The following is an 18,561-nucleotide window of genomic DNA, read 5'->3' on the forward strand; positions in this document are numbered from 1 at the left end:
ATTATAGCAAAACCCTTGTGTTCTTTTCCTCAGTGCCACTCTTCGTTACCATCTCCCTAAAATACCCGACATGCAAGAATTCGACCTTGTCCTCAAGAATGCCTTTGTAAATGGAGCATATGTGGCCGATATAGGAGTGAAAGGTGGAATCATTACAGCACTCGGCCTCAATCTCTCACCAACAGAAGACACACAAATCATAGATTGTGAGAAAGCCATCGTCACGCCTGGAGGTATAGATGGCCATGTACATCTTGCACAAGATCAGTCGCCAAGAGCGAAAGAGGCCGGTTACAGATGTGCCGACAATGGTTAGTAGATCCCAGACCATGATTTGTGCGTTCAAGCTGACAAACTGAAGTTGAGACTGGAACCAGAAGCGCCGTAGCTGGAGGTACCACTACCGTCATGCTGTTTGCCGAGCAGTCCCGAGGACAATCTTTGCTGGAAGCTGTGGAGAATTACCACGCACTTGTCGCAAGTCAAGGGTCATATGCAGATTATGGCTTCCATGCGATCATCACCGATCCCTCTGAGAAGGTACTCCAGGAAGAGCTCCCTGTACTAGCTCAGCAGGGTATCATGAGCATGAAACTTTTTTTGACTTACAAGCACATGCGGATATCCGACCATCAGTTTCTACACGCTCTCCTGAAAGCACGTGAGTTAGGCATGATAGCCCTAGTTCATGCAGAGAATGGGGATCTGGTTGACTTCTTCACCGAGCAATTAGAAGCAAGAAACTTGACGGATTCAAAGTACAAGGCTATCGCACATCCCAGCGCTGCGGAAGCGGAAGCAACGAACCGGGCTGTGACGTTTTCCACAGTAATGGATACCCCACTACTGATTGTTCATGTGTCAGTACCTGAGTCTGCAAAGGTCATCCGAAAGGCGCAGGCAAATCTCCAACCAATATTCGCAGAAACTTGTCCTCAATATCTGCTGTTGGGAAAGGCCAAATTGGATCAAGAACACTTTTGCGGAGCGAAGTTCATTTGCTCTCCGCCACTGAGAAGTGAGAAGAAGGATATCGACGCGATATGGAGGGGTCTGGTGAACGGGACTTTCAACATCTTCTCATCAGATCATTGTCCTTACAGGTGAGCAGATACGCCAACCATATACATTGGCCAATCGCTGACGGGGGACGCATTCAGATTCGAAGATCCTTCTGGAAAGCAACTAGGCCTCACGAGAGCTGATAACGGCAACCCTCAAGGAATGTAAGTTTAGATCTTGCCTTCGCAAAACAAGTGTGTGAGCTCATCCGGTCCCAGGTTCACCAAGACCCCTAACGGCCTACCTGGAGTAGAGACCAGAGTACCACTGCTCTTCTCCGAAGGAGTTCTTCGACGAAAATGTATAGACGTCAAGCGATTTGTGGAGCTTACGTCGGAGAATCCAGCAAAGCTGTACGGTATGTACCCGCAGAAAGGTGCAATACAGATCGGATCAGACGCAGATCTTGTCATCTGGCATCCTGAAAGCTTCACTCCGAGACGTTTGAAGCACTCACGGGATCTGCACGATAACTGTGATTACTCGCCCTACGAGGACATTGAGTTTTTGAACTGGCCAAAAATCACTGTGCTCCGAGGCAGAGTAGTGTTCCGCGACGGCGTAGTTCAGGGACGCTCAGGATATGGCAACTTCATCAAAAGAGGCAAGTGTGCAATGCCAGTAGTGAGGGTTATGGAACAAGAATGGGATGTGCTGCACGCAGCTGTATGACTAAATAGCTAGCTTTACATCACTTCGAGTTGTCATATCAGTTGATCGCAGAGTCCGGTAGCCAATCGAGACCAGAAAACCAGTCCAAACCTTCATTGAGAAGAAGTTCACGGACTTCGTCGTATCCTGTGTTCGAGTCGAATAGAGACAAGTCGCCTCCAATGTTGCCATCACAGAAAGTACTGGAAGTCTGCACAGTCTCCTGCGGTTGTACGTCATTCGGTGGCAGGCCATTGTCTCTTCTGATACTTCTAGTTTCGATCTGCGCCAGTGCTGAGTCGTGCACTATTTCATAACTGTCTCGAGCATTTCTCGTTTCGGTGTTTTCTGACCTGCTCACTAATTCGACAAGTCTTTCTGCAACAGCCTCGAAAGCGTCACGATACCTAGAAGCGCTGCTCCATTGTTCGGTAATAACGTACAGAACTGTTGAGCAGGCTCCTATCTCGCTAGCACGACGAGCAGTGTACAGAGCTGGTTTGGTTGCCATGCAATATATGGAGGTGAACCCAGCAATGAAGACTGCGTGAAGATCTCGGAGAGTAAAGGGCAGGGCGGAGATACGGTGTAACTGCCTGTACAACTGACAGATCTGACCAGAAGCATCCGCGCAAGCTGCAAAATCCGCTACAGTTGGCGTATAAAATGAGCCAGATTCGGTTAACAATGGCTGTAGAAGAGATCTTCGTGCTTTGTGGAACTCCAGCATGAGCTCCGCCCGATCGAGGTTGGCGGATCTTATGAAAGGCTTGACCATTTCGTCGTCTGATTCGGAAGAATCGCTAGAGGACCGCGTCGCCGCGATATTCTCCTCGGACGAAGGGAGCGAAAGTCTCGAACCAAGGTCTTCATGAACGTTGTCCTTCCAGTCATCCAGTTTCTTCAAGCACGCTGCTACCTTGTCTTTGGTCTTGTGCGACCGATCCGTATCTTTGAGGCAGCGTAGGGCAGACCTGATCTTGCTGTGTATTCGGTAGAGGTATATATGGTGGCGATGAACAGTCAACCAAGTATCTTGCGGCTGTCGGACCACCGCAGGTGATCCAAAGACCTCTGTCGAGTCGCTAGTGCTGGGTGGTAGAGTCTCAATGTCCTTATCCGAAACTGCAAATGGCCGACCAAGCACGAGAGCGCTCTTGCGTTCGAATATGTAAACACTCCAGAACAATCTTCGCCTTCGTTGCTCGAGGCTGGAGAGGTGGACCTGATGAGGCCTGGGTCTATGCAATCCCAATTCAAGACACTGTCTCATCGCGAGACCACAGAGATGCCACACGCTAGCGCCTTATCAAGTCAGCTCACTGAAACAGACTTGACCTTCGGTCGTTGCAGAACGTAGGCCACGCCTAGCACTTACCTGATGGCGACCTCATCGAATGGATGGCTAACAACAGAGTGATTTCAACTCCATGAATACTAGTAAACTTCAGCGCTTCAGGAATATGTTGCATGGCCGACATGAGATGCTCTTCTGGAAGGCCTCTCTTCACCTTCCTCGGCTTCAAAAGCTGTATGCAACGTGATCCGATAGCGTATATCAGGTGCAACCTGGCCAAGTCAGGTCCGCTTACAGAATCTGATGCATCATTTGTGAGTGTGCGATGCATCTGCCAGATGTTGTCTTCGTCCAGAAAGGGATAGAGAGGATGCACAGTCGAGAGATAGGCTTTGATCATTTTGCTCCCGAGCGACCTGGTTGGCACTGGTGCTTGTGGTGTCTGAGCTGTGGGCACTTGGTGTGAGAAAGGTCTATCGGCGAGGGACGGAAGATTAATAGCCGAAGCATTGCTACCGGACCCTATAGCTGCTTCCACAAAGTGTGCAAGCGTCAGACCGGAAGAAAATCCAAAGTAGTGTGGTTCGGCAGCAGCACAGGAAGATAGCAAGCCCATGCCAGAAGCCAATCCCGTTGTTGGTGCTGGAAGAGAGGATGGCTGGCCAGGTACCGACGACGGTGTTGTCATTTGAGGAGTCGTTTGGTCATTAGTGTCCATGTGATCGCTGGCTTGACTTGGGTCGACATCGCGAAGTCTTGCTTCTAAAATGCCTACTCTATCCTCTAGTTGCTTCACATATGACGTGGGATATGCGTTCTCGGGGTAAGTGCAACTGGTTTTTGACCGAGCGCAATTTGAACAAGCAGGCACAGCATTGTCGCACTAGCGAACAACAATCAGACAAGTAATTGACGAATGCGCATGAATTTTCTACGGACCTTCTGGCGCCGCCCTTTGCATCTCTGACAAGCCACAAGCACTCTGGATCGCTTTGCCGGTCTTGCCACCTCTTCTTCGTCTTCGCGATCTAGATTGTGGGTCGACATGGCGTTGGACTTAAGATGTGTGCACGAAGTGCAAGTCGACAACTACCATCAACATTTTCTTTTCTCCCACACAAGTTCAATTGCGCTTATCGAAGCAATCCAACAACATCAGATGTGTGTGTGTCAGATTGTCTGCACGAGGGCCGGCCGCTTTGCTCGGTTGAGCTTGTCGGAAGTCCCGACATATTTCACACCGAGATCGCTCGACGCGTCTGGCCGACCTCGCCGTCTCTTACGCGTCGGGCCATCCGACAGACTTCGCATCTTCCTCAAACGCCACAAGGATCTATTCGTTGCTACACGCGTATAGTCAGGCTATAGGTAGGTTTACAATATGGTGGCCTTGCTTGGCTTCTCGTCCCGGCAGTCTACTCGAGTTTCGCTGCCTAGGTCCTCGCCGCCGAAATCTCGTAACACCCCTCGACGCGTTACCAACAGCAGTTTATTGTTCACGTGTGCAGCCCAAGAATGGACCCGAGCAATCTGGGAATTTCGCAATTGCAGGTAGCATATTCTACTGGTCCAATCAAGCCGGCCGATGTCGTCCGCCAGGTCTATCAGTCGATCGCGGAATATCCTGACAAAGCTGTGTGGATTCATCTGCTGCCAGAATCCGAATGTCTTGCCCGAGCCCAAGCCTTAACGGACCACCATGATCCGGACTCGCTGCCCCCTCTGTTTGGCGTACCTTTCTCGGTCAAAGACTCCATCGACGTAGCCGGTTTACCTACCACTCTGGCCTGCCCATCTTTTGCCTACATCGCCGAAAGAACTGCACCTGTTGTGTTGAAGCTTCTACAAGCTGGAGCAATTCTGATAGGCAAGACCAACCTTGATCAGTTTGCCACGGGTCTCGCTGGCGTTAGGTCACCGTACGGCGTACCGCGTTGCGCGCTTGACATCGACTATATATCTGGCGGAAGTTCATCAGGCTCCGCGATTAGTGTTGCAGCCTCTCTAGTCTCCTTCACGGTATGCACAGATACTGGAGGAAGTACGAGAGTGCCTGCTGCTCTGAATGGACTGGTTGGCTTGAAACCCACGTTGGGCGCGGTCAGCACCACCGGATTATTTCCCGCTTGCAAGAACATAGACTGCGTCTGTGTCATGGCACGGACGGTTGACGATGCGAAAACTTTGTATGATATTGTGCAAGGTTATGACTCAAGCGACGCCTTCTCTCGGAGAGAGCTTCCTACTTGGGCTCCCTGGAGTGACTCAGTACGATTTGCGATACCTGATGGTGAGGACTTGCAAAGCCTTTCGCCAACATATGCTGGTTTATTTGATGATGCTGTAGCAAATGTCCAGCAACGGCCTGATTTTGTAAAGACCAACTTTGATTATAGCATTTTTAGAAAGGCAAACCAGATGCTCTACGACTCGTCAATTGTCGCACAGCGCCTCTTGGCCTTCCAACCTTACATTCGCACTGAGGGACTTGAGAAACTCCACCCAGCGATCAAAGCAACTTTCGAATCTGCAGCAGCGAATGCATTCGATGCAACACGAGCCTACGAAGACATTTTCACTCTGGCCCACTACAAACGACTAGCCGAAGAGGAGTTCAAGAAGATCGATATCATCATTGTTCCTAGTACCGTATGCCACTGGACAATGGCAGAGTTGGAAGAAGAGCCTATGGAAAGGAATAAAGTCATGGGTCAATTCACGAATTTTGTGAATCTGTTGGACCTTTGTGCCATCAGTATTCCTGCCGGGACTTGGAAGAGCTGCAATGGCAAACTTATGTCCTTTGGCGTTACTGTTATTGGACAAGCTGGCAAAGACAATGAAATTATGGAGGTCGGCAGGAAGCTGATGTACTGAGATCAACTGTCGTCAAAGCTAAGTATCTGAACGAAGGAATAGACAATACCGATTGCTCGTTGATCACGAATATATGTTTTGACAGGCTTGTGCTCAAAAGAGACTGACAATTTATTGTTCACATCGACTTCGATCTACGAGACAGACAAATGCAGGCTGGAATCATAATGTTCATGGGTAACTCGTTATTCACCGCTTGTGCCGCTTATCACGGTCTTCTGCACCGACCACCCACAGCAATCTTTCTCCGAATTGTCAAGCTGACCCAAATTCTGTTACAGCGCCCACACTCTTCTCGTCTTTCGCCAGTGGCTGTTCCTTCTCTTCTGGAGTAGCAGTGTCAAATGGATCTCTTCCCTCGATCAGGTACAGCTTACCCAAGTCCTGATCCTCAGTCTCAATTGGGACTGGAAAAATCGTGGTCAACGCCCAATATATCGAGCCAGAAAACGTGACAACGAGAACATAGTTCCATGAATACATATTCAGGATCGGCTTGTTCGTAATTTTGACGCCCATTGAGTACAGCATACCTGGGAAGAGCGGAGCCAAAGCAACAAACCATGCTACAAAGGCACGCCAGTTGAAGCCTTGCGTGTACCAGTAGATACCGCGAGGCTTGAAGAGATGAGAAATGTTGATGCCGTAGCTGCGACGCACCCAGAAGTAATCGACCATCATCACACCAGTCGTCGCTCCCAGGAAGAGAGTATAAGCACCCATAAAGGCGAGGAAGGTCGTCGCCTTGGCTTGAATCTCCCACGGACAGATCGCGAATGACACGACAGCACAGATGAACTGTCCACGACGAATATTGATATACTTCGGAAACAAGCCAGTGAGATCATTTGCCAAAGGAATCGAATTGCCAGTAACATTGGTCATGATGTTGAAGAACACAAACAATGCACCTGCGAAGAACTTGGCAGGTCGATTCTCGAAGTGGTTGATCACTACAAGAGGATTCCACTCCACCTGGCCATACAACACAGACGAAGCGACTGCCATAGTGCAACCAAGAAGCTCCGTCAATGTGACAAATATCGGAAGCGCGAACAATTGGGTAACCCACGCAGCCTTGTCGCTCTTTGAGTGTCTCGAGATGTCCATGATGTTGACAGCGAAAGTGGCATTGCCAGAGATCGCGGCATTGACGCAAATGCCAAACAAATATCCGACAGACATTCCGTCGAGTGGAACGCTCTTCGCTTTCCAGATATCAGGGAAACCACCCGCCACTGTAATGGACCAAGTGAACAAAGCTGTCCAATACAGAGGTACCAAGACACTCTTGAGCACGAAAAGGTATCGCAATGTCCTGATAGGCAGATACAAGAAAGGTAGGGATAGTAGCCAGAAAATGACAAAGCATAGAATCTCCTGGGCGGTGATATTGGCTGATGTAGGGATGGAGTTGACTTTCCAGTTTGCGAAGGAAGGCCAAATCGCAGTAGTGCACGCTTGCACTGCTTTTCCAGCCAAGCTGACCTGTATGCCGTAGTAGATGATACACGGTACAGCTCGCACGATCATCGCCCACTTGGCTCCCTGCATACCAAAAGATGCTCGAATGGTAGCAGGGAAGTTGGTGCCAATTTTACTTCCCAGATATCCAGAAGCGGCGCAGGGTACTGAGACAATAATGTTTCCGACGAGGCATGCGACTACGCAGAGACCTGGGTTCAGACCTAGGGAAAAAGCCGAACTCGACACTTGAAGCTGAGCGGCATTGAAGCCTTCAGCGATCCAGAAAAGGCCCATCTGGTACCACTCGTATGTGCGATCTTGTCTTCTGATGGGGTCCATATCCTCGTTGCTGTAGCTGATAGACTTTGGGTCTTCGGCCCCAAAGGCACCGGGTTGTGGTTTGAGCACAACATGGTCATTCCAGAGAGACTTGAGCTTGCTCATGTTTGTTATTGTCGTGAATGTTTTGTATGATGTGCAGAATCCTGGAATATCTGCAGGTATATATTCCTGGTGCCCACTTACTACATACTATGTCTATGTGCTATCTATTTGATCAATGATAAGCGGCTGAGTACAGTTGACGAGACAGAAGCATGATCATCTTCGTGCATAAGATAGGCAAAGCGGTACTTGTCCGATCGGGAAGAACGAGTTGAGTCGTTATATTGCTCTTGGCAGTCCTCGCTTGCAGCCGGTCAGCGTCTCCATGGCATCGGATGTTCCGACGCGGGCAATTTGATCGGGAAGGAGCGACGGCATCACCCCTCATCTCAACATCAATGATTGCCTTCGTAAGAGCATTCTACTAGAATCAACATTAATCGGTGGTTCCCCAAAGCTGCTCATAATCATCGCGAAAAGACACCTCTTGTGGAAGCCCAAAAATAACCATGTCAAAACGAATTCGCATCGGCATCCTCACGCCATCTTCAAACACAGTCCTGGAGCCTCTCAGTCAAAAAATCATCGATCAACTACCAGAAGTCAGCGTCCACTTCTCCCGCTTCACCGTTCATAGAATCGCCCTATCAAGTGATGCTTTGGCACAATTCGACAACACCAAGATCATCGAAGCAGCGAAACTTCTTGCTGACGCTTATGTCGACGTGATCGGCTGGAGTGGAACCTCTTCAGGCTGGCTTGGCTTTGAACAAGACGAGAAGCTATGCGAAGAAATCACTGCTGCTACCGGTGTACCTGCAACGACCTCTGTGCTGGCACTGAATAAGCTTGTAAAGAAATTGGGAGTGGAGAAAATGTCGCTCGTCACACCGTACACAGATGATGTGCAAGAAGCTATAATCAGAAATTATGCGACTATTGGTGTGGATTGCGATTTGGAGCGGCATCTGCGACAGTCGCACAACGCCGGATTTGCGGATATTTCTGTCGCGACGCTTGATGACATGGTCAGAGAAGTGGTCAAAGGAGGTGCTAAGCACGTTTCAGTCTTCTGTACTGGTCTTAAAGCGGCCCAACGTGTCGACTTTTGGGAGGAGAAATATAACATTTGCGTACTTGATACGGTAGCCACAGTCATGTGGGATGCACTTAGAATCAGTGGTGTAGACACAGGTCGGATAGTTGGTTGGGGAAAGCTGTTTCAAGAGGTATGATCAGGCAGCTACACAAGAAACAACAGACATGAATTTTAACACAAACTCTTGACTGCCCTTCTGATACCTTCGTCAACCGTGACAATCGGGACATACCCCAAGAGCCCTCTGGCTTTGGAAACATCGTGCGTGCGATTCAGACACAAGTGCTCAACGTCTTCCTTCGAGAGGTATGCTGATGACTTGTTGCCCAAGGTGAACGCCCATGCTGCAAAATCGCTCGCGCTGCCCAATGTGAGAGCGATTGAAGTCGGTACGATTGTTGGGTTCATTTTCGAAATATCGTATCCATTAGCCTGCCAGACTGCTTTCATAAAGTCGTAAAAGTGGCGTGGATCGTCGTTCGTGATGAAGAATGATTCTCCACTGACTTGCTTTCCCTTCTCTGCCTCAATTGATGCCTCTCGTACTAGTGCTTCCGCTGCTTTGATGTGCGCTTCTGCGACGTTTCCGACATAGACGAAGTCGTAGAATGCAGTGTTGGGGCCAATCTGATAGTTCTGGCGGTTCTGTTCCAGCTGTGAGAGCATAGTAGGAAGAAGCTGTGAGTCGTCCTCTCCAAAGGTAGCACATGGTCTGATAGTCGCAGTACGCAGACCGCCTGCATCTATTGGCAGATCATTACTCGAGTCTCTAGTGATTTTGTCTGCAACTGCCTTTGTGGAAGTAGGATAGCGGCGGCCATCTGGGCTTTCGTCCACAGGATCAGATTCCTTGGCAATGATGTAGTCGGTTGCGATAAGGATGTGTGCCGAAGAAGTGTAGACAAAGGCCGCGGTGCTCTCACAAGCAGTTGCCGCGCGGAGCAGGTTGCTTGTCCCTTCCACATTGATCTTGTAGTGCGACTCCGGCGACCCTTTGAGAGGAAAGGTGATGGGAGCAACCGTATTGATGACAACATGGGGCATGGCGGCATCAAAGACTGATTGGATTGACTTCTCATCCAGTAGGCTTCCTTCTAGGTACTGTACTCCTGAGCGACGGTGCTGTTTGTTGGACCGACTCATGACAGATACTTTTGTACCGTCATTTCGTGCCAAGAGATGGTCAACAATGTGGTGCCCTAAAAATCCACAACCCCCAACCACAAGAACAGATTGAAGCTTAGTCATTGCGATGCCGTATCTCGTTAGTGATGTGATTGGGCATTGTGGTCTGGGAAACAGACGGTCTTATATGTCGTATTAATATGCCGTTGTGCTTGTCGGCCCAGGCATTGACGCGCGCCGCGCATCCCGTTTTGAATCCTTCAGGATCGGTTTCCAAGCAGTTCTCGACACCGTACACTGACAGGATATATTGTTTCTCTGAAGAACATCGCATGAATCTAGGTTTCCGCTCTCATTGTACTGTCGACAACTCACGTCATTTCCGCGGCCCAGCTCGTCCAATCGATTTGATCAAGGTTTTGACTACCTGAGAGCCATTCCTCAAATCCATCCGGCAGCAGGAAATTGAGATCGCCTGCGGAATCCGTGGTCTGCGCAAATAACGCTGACCCGCTTGAAGCATTCTTACAAGCTGCCACGTACTGTCTCGCAAGTGATGAGAACGCCTCACACAAGTTGTGGAAGTCTTTCATCGAGTTCGGGGATCTGGTGTCCGTGTCTTCGAGAGATTTTGTAAAGCTCTGGAGTAGGATGAGATCATCTTCGTCAAAAGTCGATATGATATGACAGAACAGAACTACAAAGGGTGTAAAGGGGCAATTCAAGATGGTCCAACTGGCGTAATCAGTTGCACTGCCGTCTTGCTTCCCTTGTAACATCTCGGTCACATCCAAATGATAACGTATAGTATCTCGTGCGGCCAGAACACATCGCGGATCCAGACTGATATGTGTTTCGCTTGCTGCTGGGACCACGGATCGGTATATCAGAGTTCGCAGACAGCCGATCACTACTAAATTGGACTTGACCAGGAATACCATATACTGCTTCCGGTACATGGTCGTCTTAATTATCTCGGAGTTTGTCTTCGATATTGCGTCCAGGCCGGTGACCAGCTCCTGGATGGAATCCGATCTTTGCCGAGAGGAGTGCTTCATTGATCCTGGGCTGTAAAGTCTCTCGTAAACATGACCGTGCATAGTGGCGACATCAACCAATATTCGAAACCACATATACCAAGATCTGTATTCGGGTCGTGAGGGCTCGCTCGGATAGCCGACGGTGATGTCATTATCTTGGAGAACGGCAGACCGACTGAGTCGTAGCGAAAGGCATCTGTCAAAATAGTATACTACCCAGAACAGAATCCTTTGAGCTTGCGTTTGTTGCAAATTCTGTTCCGAGATTTTGTGCCAGCCAAGAGCTTGACACATACTGCAAGCCATAGACACTAGTGGCCAAGCTGATGCAAAGTCGGCCTTCTGAATTGCGTGGGCAGCACCGAAAACTATCGCCATTACGTTCTCGGTAGATGGCGAAGTCAAGACGCTGTAGCTGCGCAGATAAGCTTCGAAATGGGCAAGGAATGCGCTTGCGAAGGACCAGTAGGCGGGATCATGTCTTGTCTTCTTGGCAGACAATTCCTCGATGAGCATGTAGTGCATCGCGCCACACACTATCGTTCGGATGGCCAGCGAGCAGGTGTTCACTATGATAAAGTTGATTGCAAAGATGCAGGAATTCAGGTGGTGTAAAGAATGGCGACCAGATGAAGAAAAAAAGACTGTCGCTAGCTTGAGCGTCCCTGACCATGTCCAAAACAATCTCATAGGGAGGAAATGAGTCTAGGGCGATCTTTTGGTAATCAATACTGCATACATCGTGCAGAAGACTGGAACTGTCTCCACTACGATTTTGCGTGGCTTTTCGCAGAGCATCAAGAGCGAGAGAAATTTCCGGTCTATCTCGTGTTGACGGTATCGACTGCAACAAGCGCTCCACGTCACCTCGAGCTCTTCGCGAATGAGCGATCATGGACGTTTCGCCGCCAAAAGACGTAGTCTGGCTGATATCATTGTCTTCCGAGTGTACTCGCGAGTCTTCAAGCGTTGGTGTAGCCAGCTCTACTGTGCTTGCCAATTCTCCTCTGCTAAGAAGAGCCCGAAGCATATTGTTAGTTTCCGTGAGTTGTGATTCAATCCCGCTCAGGCGCTCTTCCATCGAATCAATCTTTTGCTCGCTTGTCAGCTGTATCAAACCAAAACGATCCTCTCTTCTTCTTACTATTCATTCGAGATGAGCACTCTCTGACGTTTCACCTGCGGTCTGTCCTTCGTGATTTTACACGATGTCCTGGCAGATAAACAATTTGCACAAGGCGTAGATCTGTCGCAGCGAATCTGATCATGACCAGATGAGTCTAGAGCTATGAAAACTGAAGCGAGACTGGTTGTACATGCCACTTACCTTACGTGCTCGACAGTGATCACACTAAACTATTAGACAGTGCCGAGATCGCGACCGAACGCAGTGTACGACAGTACCAGGACTTACAGCACGGCCGATCTGGCCACTAGACGTCAAATTGTGATCGGTATCTGATGTCATATCGCCGTGTATCAAAATGGACGTGACTCTTTTTGAAAACAGGTGTTAATGGAGTAGGAAAGAATGAAAACAGAAGGAGAGGGCGAATGGCGCGAAGGACGATGCGGGATGCGCGGCGCGCGTTTACACGAAACAGCTGACATGTTGAGAACGTCACATCATCACGCCGGTTGCCAACAATCGCCCACAAATTACTCTTGAATGGTTGTCGCTCTTCAATTCTTCGCTTCCTTTCAACATAGCATCTTATACAACGCGGCTTGACTACAGGGTATACTATGAGACAACTTTAAGTCCTCAAAGCTCTTTGATCACTGGACGTCTCGTAGATACATGAGCCCAGTTCCCTCAAGACATCCGACATATTCTGCTTCGAACTCATCAGACTTCACGATAAGCAATTCAACATACAGCTCCGCTTTGCCAATTCCATCCATAGGACCACCTGGACCATACATCTCCATCACTGTCTTCCTCAGATGTACGTGTCCCTTGAACGCACGGCCAGACGCTTCGAAATGAGCTAGATCAAGGAAATAGGCCAGCTGATCGGTCTCGGCGGCGTCAGAATTATTCAGCTTTGACTGTTTGCTGACATGGGTTGAGAAAGATAGCACACCGTTCTTCTCACGGTGCGAATCCAGATGCTCAATCCAGGATTTTGCGTGAGGTGCGACCTTCTCGAGCCACATGCCTAACTCTTCCTGTGCAACATTTGGCTGCCGTTGTCCTTCGCGTACGAAGCAAATGTTGTTTGGGATGTTTTGCAATTGCACTCGGCCTCGCCTGATTTCGTTCGACGACCGCGGACCATTTGCCGGAACATCGAGTACGCGACAAGCGTCGAGTTGGTTAGGTTTGCTGGTTGCCTTCTTTGCCTTTGCAGCAGTCACATACGGCGAGGTGAAGGTGTCATCGACTGAACCGATTCTATGTCTGTACACACCCCAATAACCTTCGTCGTTACTCGCTCGCAGCTTCTCGGTCAGAGTGGTAAGACCCCATCTAGCATTCTGGTTGGCTGCAAACATATATCGTGAGGTAGGTATCGTCATGACTTCACGCCACACTCCAGCATCCTCGGGCAGTGCTGTCCAGAAATGCTGAACGGCCTCCGAAGCAGCCCACGATTGGTATGTCGTGGCATCTAGCCAATAGGCGACGAAAGTCGTGGCGTGAGGCTTGTCCTCTGTCTCAAGACCGTGGCTCTCATCCACAAGAAGATCAACCTGGCCCGCGGATGCAGTCAGGAGATTGTGTAGACGATCAATGGTGGACTTCTTGTCTTCCGTCAGATGATCTCCATGCTGTACAGCAAAGATTCCGTAGACGAACAGATGCTTTTTATCCTCCCAATCAGCAAGGAAAACCATGGTTTAGATTGTACGAATATGAAGAAAGAGATGAATGATACTGCGGAACTGATTAGGCCTACAAAGACATTTATCACTTGGACATGCACACATCAAATTACGGACCTCCTGACCATCCCCGCTCAGCATCGCCAGAGCTTCAAACGCAATCCGCAGTGCGGATGGGTTATCCGCATGATGCTTTAGAGAAGTAATAAAGGCCCGGCGTTGAGGGAGTATGCGGATACCGCATCCGCACGTCGGATAGAGTTTGGCAGTTGACAGAAATCAGGGTCCAGGCGGGGTACGATAATCAGCGCAATCTGGATGACCACTGCCAACTTCGTTACGACAACCATGGTCCAATACAACAATCTGTGCCGTAACCGACACATTGGATTTTGCAGTTACAATCTAAGCTGCGGAGACGCTATCCGCATGGTTACTGCCCAGACCATCGCATGATGGACCGTGACGAAACGGGGGCGCGACTTCGTATCAGGATTGCCTGTAGTGAATGCCGGAGGGGGAAGCGAAAGGTATGTGGCTCTTGATTGGAGTGTACAAATCTGTCAGCAGTATGATGCGTGGTACAGCCTTTGTGCAGGACTAATGGTTCGATACAGTGTGACGGACTAAAACCACGATGTACACTATGCGCCAAATCCGACCGTATATGTCAATATGCATCTGAAGAATCCAGAAAGTGAGAGAACAGCTATCATTGAAGACACCCGTGGCTGATGCATCCTCAGGCGCGTCTTTCAAGACGATGATCTCGTGTCTTCTCTACGAGAAGAAATAGTAGCTTTGCGGATTGCTCTAAGCAAAGCCAATGCTTCCAACATTGGATATGCTGCACATGATTTTGCGTTAGATCATTCGTCGGAAGCTGCAACTTTGACCCACACTAGCCAGCTCGTCCTGGACTCGGAAAATCAAAATGAGCCTCTAGGAGGTGAACATGCTTTCGAGAGCAGGTCGTCCCAGGCCATGAATGAGCTCTCCTCCTTGATGCTGCAACTCGATGTCGCTGATATAGGAGAGCCGTCATTTACCCTCTCGTCTCACAGAACACCACAGGAACTTGTGCCTGACACATCCGGATTGTCGCGTGAGGCCCGCCTTGACGGTGAGACTACAGTTTCCCAAGATGACCGCAGGCAACTGCTGAAATGCTTCTCGGAAACCTTCAATCGTTTCCACCAATTTCTCGACCTGAAGGAAGCGCTGAGCTGGTCTAAACTAGATCTAGGCTCACAAGAGGTCGACCTCGAATTTCGAAATTATGCCCTGTTAGCTGTTGCTGCTTCTTGTTCTGATCTGCAACGATTGAGAGATATGCAGGCGCACTTCTCAACGCATGCCGAAAGCCTTGTCCTTCGTTGTATCAAGGAACGAGCTAGTGATCTTGTCGTTCAAGGTCTTGCCCTGTTAGCTTGGATCGAGCTTAAGGTTGGGTCCGACAGTATGGCTTACAACTGGATTGCCATGGCCACGGGACAGGTACTTCATCTGGGACTGCATGCAAGTGCGCTCAAGTCGACAAAGGTGAACGATGGTCAAGATCAGATCATCCAACAACGTCGCATACGTTCCTTCTGGGCGTATTTCTCTGTCGACCGGCTCGTCACATCAAGTCTCGGTATGAATTGCACCATGCACTGGCAGCGGGTCAAATGTCCGTCATTCACGTCTATCCTTCCGGCCACCCCTTTCGTGGATGAACAAGCTCATGAGCGCTTCTGCGAAATGTGGCATCTCTGGGACTCCTGTATGGACCAAGGGCAAGTGGTTCGCTGCTGCACAAGATACAGCTTGTTAACACGGTGCCAGATACGCTTTCGGCTGGTATAACTTGAGCCGACCCGAGAAAGAAAAGCTGGTCTCGCACTCACACCAGACTATGACTAGATTTCATGCCGGTAACAACGTATCATTGCAGATCTTCAAGGACAACATGACCGAGACGGCGGTGTGGCTCGAGGTTGCTTACAACGCTGCGCTTATTCTGATTCATCGACCGCTTCTCAGCGAAGCAAGCAGTAGCAAGGCAGGTAGATTTTCCTTGACAGTAGCTACAACAGCAGCGTCAGCTATCTCTCGCATTGTGCGAGACTTCGGCGCGACTCATGACGTCTCGAGGATTGCTCCTCAGATCATTGACTACGTCTCAATTGCTGCTATCATGCATCTACTCAATGCTACTTCTGGGAGGAACAGGCTAGGTCGACAGTCCGCGAATGGCCTCCGCATTTGTGTTCAGGCATTGTCGGCAATGGTTCCCAGATGGGAGAAGCGGGCATCGAGTTCATTACGACACATACAAAACCTGGCTCGGCGATGGGAGGTCGTTTGGGCGTTGCCGTTGCAATATAGCCGAGCCATGCCTCCTCAATCTCGAGTCCAGGAAGACAGTAATGGCCTGCAAGATATGCAAGGTTATGGAGCTCTAAACTCTTACAATGTCTTCAACGATGCGGCGTTAGATGTAGCAGCAGAAACGCTATGGGGCTCGGAAGGCATCGAGGATCAGGACTGGATATTGCATAGCGCATCAAATTTAGATGGCCAAGCTAATATCTGGGATCTCGACTGGCAGCTTCTCGGAGAATAATCAAATTTGATCCAATCTGATCAATACGCTCAGCGCGGCGAACCAGTACATCATCTATGAATCTGTTAGCAATCAAAAAACTTTCACATTCAATTCCTCTATCAAACTAGTGGGGTAAACAGGTGAAACATGTGCCGAGGCAGACAAGGAAGTTCAACGATATGCTTGTGTCCAGCTGATCTGTTGTTCGTCTGCATGCGGATGCCACATCCGCATCCCAGATACGCGGGGTATGTTGGCAACAGTTGATACACCTGATTCATACCTATTGCCAACAAACTCTCTCGCTGACTATAAGGTAGCTCGTAACCTCCATTTGAGCTATCGTCTTAACTCCTCTACATTTCTTGACAATACTGAATCTCCAAACATATCATCTTTGTTAATCATGGCCACCAAAACTGTCCGTGTCGCTGTTACACAACATGAGCCTGAATGGCTCGATCTTCGCAAGTCAGTCGACAAGACTTGCAAGATTATAGAGGAGGCGGCGACTGGAGGAGCAGAGCTCGTCACTTTTGCCGAAGCCTTTATCCCTGGCTACCCAGCCTGGATCTGGTAATCATCTCGCGTCCTCTACACAACTTTAAACTTACGTTTTCCTGAGCAGGTCGCGTCCGTTAGACCCTATGCTTTCTACTCAGTACATCCAGAATTCTCTAGCGATTGACTCGAATGAGATGAGAGAAATCCAAGACTGTGCAGCTCGTAACAAGATCACCGTGTCTTTGGGCTTCTCCGAGAACGACAATAACTCTTGTTACATCGCTCAAGCACTGATCGACTCTGATGGCAAGATGCTGATGCATCGTCGTAAGCTCAAGGCCACTCACATGGAGCGAACAATCTTTGGCGACGCGTCAGGAGACAGTCTGCTGAACGTCGCAATGACGAGTACAGGCAGGCGAGTGGGCACCCTGGCTTGCTGGGAGCATGCACAGCCGCTGTTGAAGTACAACACAATTTCCCTGAAGGAGGAGATTCATTGTGCTGCTTGGCCGCCAATTGTGCCTCACCAAGGAGGTCCAGATCTTTGGTCACTGTCCAAAGAAGGTAAGGTCTACACGACCGCGCATCGCTTCAATCTGCTGATATCAAGAACAGGTTGCCAGAGTCTATCGCAGGTCTATGCCATTGAGTCTCAAACTTTTGTTCTCCACGCCACGACGGTGATCACAGAGAAGGGTATCAAGGCCATGTCGACCGAAGCCGGCCTCTTGATGAACAGCCCTGGAGGAGGAGCTTCCGCCATCTTTGGTCCGGACGGCAGACTGCTGTCTGCACCCTTAGACTCTGCGGCAGAGGGCCTGATATATGCTGATCTTGATTTCACTGCAGCCATCTTCGCGAAGACCTTCTTGGATATCTGCGGCCATTACAGTCGTCCGGATCTGCTCTGGCTTGGTTGCGATAGCAGGAAGAAGCTTCCACGAGTCGTTGATTCTGCCAACTGAGTCGATAAGGGGTTCGGGACGGTGTTGGAGCTAAGGCAAGCTCTGGTGCGGCGTGCAGGAGAAGATCCAATTGAGCGGCCCTGGCTTTCTGGACTAGGTCGAGACAGCTGTGGCTGGTGATGCGGTGCCTGACTCCTTTCAACTCAAAGCCCAGGCCTAAGTGTCTCTCTCAGTGGACGATCGAGGGGAGTGCTGCTATATAGACGCGGTGAAGCGTGTACCCGTTGGGCCTTGAGTCTGTGGCAGGCCGCGCGTGATGTGGGGAGTTGAGCGCGTCGGTTGTAGTGTAATGTTCGCCGAGGGCCTGACGAGACAGTGCGGGCATGATCGTACACTATACATATGTTAGCATCTAATAGAGGCAGTATCGACGAAACAGCCTACTGCCTGTTCAACGATTCAGGAAGAAAGAGGAAGTCCCCCTGTCTTTGAGAAACGCGCGAAGCGCGCGTTCTGATGACGTCGTTTTGGTCTGCCGGAGTGTGGCTCCGGTGAGATGGATATTGCAGAGCATCACAGGCATCAACGACGTTGAAAATAATACATACCAGACGGGGTCTACCCAATGAGAATGCCGGTATGCATGGTGAGCTTCTAAAGCTTGACGCCGGGCTCGCTTGGCCAAGTTGTGTCTTTCATGATATTCTCATGTGTTGCCAGTCCAGTTC

General features: G+C 49.7%; 10 protein-coding genes across 10 annotated transcripts; 5 read left to right on the top strand and 5 right to left on the bottom strand.

Moving 5' to 3' along the window:
- Positions 1-70: 70 nt before the first annotated feature.
- AUEXF2481DRAFT_97566 (uncharacterized protein) lies at positions 71-2,086 on the top strand (the record flags this gene model as incomplete). Its single annotated transcript, XM_013488507.1, has 4 exons — positions 71-311; positions 362-1,103; positions 1,161-1,226; positions 1,281-2,086. The coding sequence occupies 4 exons, from the start codon at positions 71-73 to the stop codon at positions 1,732-1,734; spliced, it is 1,503 nt and encodes a 500-aa protein (XP_013343961.1). The 3' UTR covers positions 1,735-2,086.
- On the bottom strand, positions 1,772-4,057 carry AUEXF2481DRAFT_4886 (uncharacterized protein; the record flags this gene model as incomplete). The annotated part of the gene is made up of 3 exons (XM_013488260.1): positions 1,772-3,018; positions 3,092-3,893; positions 3,950-4,057. 3 exons carry the CDS (start codon positions 4,055-4,057, stop codon positions 1,772-1,774), a joined length of 2,157 nt encoding a protein of 718 aa, XP_013343714.1.
- Positions 4,058-4,340: 283 nt separating this feature from the next.
- Positions 4,341-5,989, top strand: AUEXF2481DRAFT_39806 (uncharacterized protein). Its single transcript, XM_013488381.1, has one exon. It carries the CDS (start codon positions 4,526-4,528, stop codon positions 5,885-5,887), a length of 1,362 nt encoding a protein of 453 aa, XP_013343835.1. The 5' UTR covers positions 4,341-4,525; the 3' UTR covers positions 5,888-5,989.
- A 153-nt stretch (positions 5,990-6,142) lies between these two features.
- On the bottom strand, positions 6,143-7,798 carry AUEXF2481DRAFT_65505 (uncharacterized protein; the record flags this gene model as incomplete). Its single annotated transcript, XM_013488456.1, has 1 exon — positions 6,143-7,798. The coding sequence occupies one exon, from the start codon at positions 7,796-7,798 to the stop codon at positions 6,143-6,145; it is 1,656 nt and encodes a 551-aa protein (XP_013343910.1).
- Positions 7,799-8,120: 322 nt separating this feature from the next.
- Positions 8,121-9,029, top strand: AUEXF2481DRAFT_79716 (uncharacterized protein). Its single transcript, XM_013488481.1, has one exon. The coding sequence runs from the start codon at positions 8,248-8,250 to the stop codon at positions 8,971-8,973; it is 726 nt and encodes a 241-aa protein (XP_013343935.1). The 5' UTR covers positions 8,121-8,247; the 3' UTR covers positions 8,974-9,029.
- On the bottom strand, positions 9,009-10,085 carry AUEXF2481DRAFT_65626 (uncharacterized protein; the record flags this gene model as incomplete). The annotated part of the gene is made up of 1 exon (XM_013488471.1): positions 9,009-10,085. The coding sequence occupies one exon, from the start codon at positions 10,083-10,085 to the stop codon at positions 9,009-9,011; it is 1,077 nt and encodes a 358-aa protein (XP_013343925.1).
- Positions 10,086-10,333: 248 nt separating this feature from the next.
- Positions 10,334-12,470, bottom strand: AUEXF2481DRAFT_29361 (uncharacterized protein; the record flags this gene model as incomplete). Its single annotated transcript, XM_013488325.1, has 5 exons — positions 10,334-11,506; positions 11,538-12,110; positions 12,208-12,262; positions 12,330-12,358; positions 12,417-12,470. 5 exons carry the CDS (start codon positions 12,468-12,470, stop codon positions 10,334-10,336), a joined length of 1,884 nt encoding a protein of 627 aa, XP_013343779.1.
- A 241-nt stretch (positions 12,471-12,711) lies between these two features.
- Positions 12,712-13,843, bottom strand: AUEXF2481DRAFT_88722 (uncharacterized protein; the record flags this gene model as incomplete). Its single annotated transcript, XM_013488490.1, has 1 exon — positions 12,712-13,843. One exon carries the CDS (start codon positions 13,841-13,843, stop codon positions 12,782-12,784), a length of 1,062 nt encoding a protein of 353 aa, XP_013343944.1. The 3' UTR covers positions 12,712-12,781.
- Positions 13,844-14,309: 466 nt separating this feature from the next.
- On the top strand, positions 14,310-16,512 carry AUEXF2481DRAFT_39813 (uncharacterized protein). The gene is made up of 4 exons (XM_013488382.1): positions 14,310-14,393; positions 14,449-14,528; positions 14,578-15,609; positions 15,659-16,512. The coding sequence occupies exons 1-4, from the start codon at positions 14,340-14,342 to the stop codon at positions 16,437-16,439; spliced, it is 1,947 nt and encodes a 648-aa protein (XP_013343836.1). The 5' UTR covers positions 14,310-14,339; the 3' UTR covers positions 16,440-16,512.
- A 540-nt stretch (positions 16,513-17,052) lies between these two features.
- On the top strand, positions 17,053-18,314 carry AUEXF2481DRAFT_39817 (uncharacterized protein). The gene has a single exon (XM_013488383.1). It carries the CDS (start codon positions 17,069-17,071, stop codon positions 17,891-17,893), a length of 825 nt encoding a protein of 274 aa, XP_013343837.1. The 5' UTR covers positions 17,053-17,068; the 3' UTR covers positions 17,894-18,314.
- The last annotated feature ends 247 nt before the right edge of the window (positions 18,315-18,561 follow it).

This window comes from Aureobasidium subglaciale (genome assembly GCF_000721755.1).
Source record: "Aureobasidium subglaciale EXF-2481 unplaced genomic scaffold scaffold_10, whole genome shotgun sequence".
Classification (NCBI taxonomy): Eukaryota; Fungi; Ascomycota; class Dothideomycetes; order Dothideales; family Saccotheciaceae; genus Aureobasidium; species Aureobasidium subglaciale.

Coding starts and splice junctions, on each gene's coding strand:
- AUEXF2481DRAFT_39806 (XM_013488381.1), top strand. CDS start 4,526: ATGGACCCGAGCAATCTGGGAATTTCGCAATTGCAGGTAGCATATTCT.
- AUEXF2481DRAFT_79716 (XM_013488481.1), top strand. CDS start 8,248: ATGTCAAAACGAATTCGCATCGGCATCCTCACGCCATCTTCAAACACA.
- AUEXF2481DRAFT_39813 (XM_013488382.1), top strand. CDS start 14,340: ATGCCGGAGGGGGAAGCGAAAGGTATGTGGCTCTTGATTGGAGTGTAC. Junction 14,529..14,577: donor GCATCTGAAGAATCCAGAAA/GTGAGAGAACAG, acceptor ATGCATCCTCAG/GCGCGTCTTTCAAGACGATG. Junction 15,610..15,658: donor GACTCCTGTATGGACCAAGG/GCAAGTGGTTCG, acceptor ACACGGTGCCAG/ATACGCTTTCGGCTGGTATA.
- AUEXF2481DRAFT_39817 (XM_013488383.1), top strand. CDS start 17,069: ATGCTTTCTACTCAGTACATCCAGAATTCTCTAGCGATTGACTCGAAT.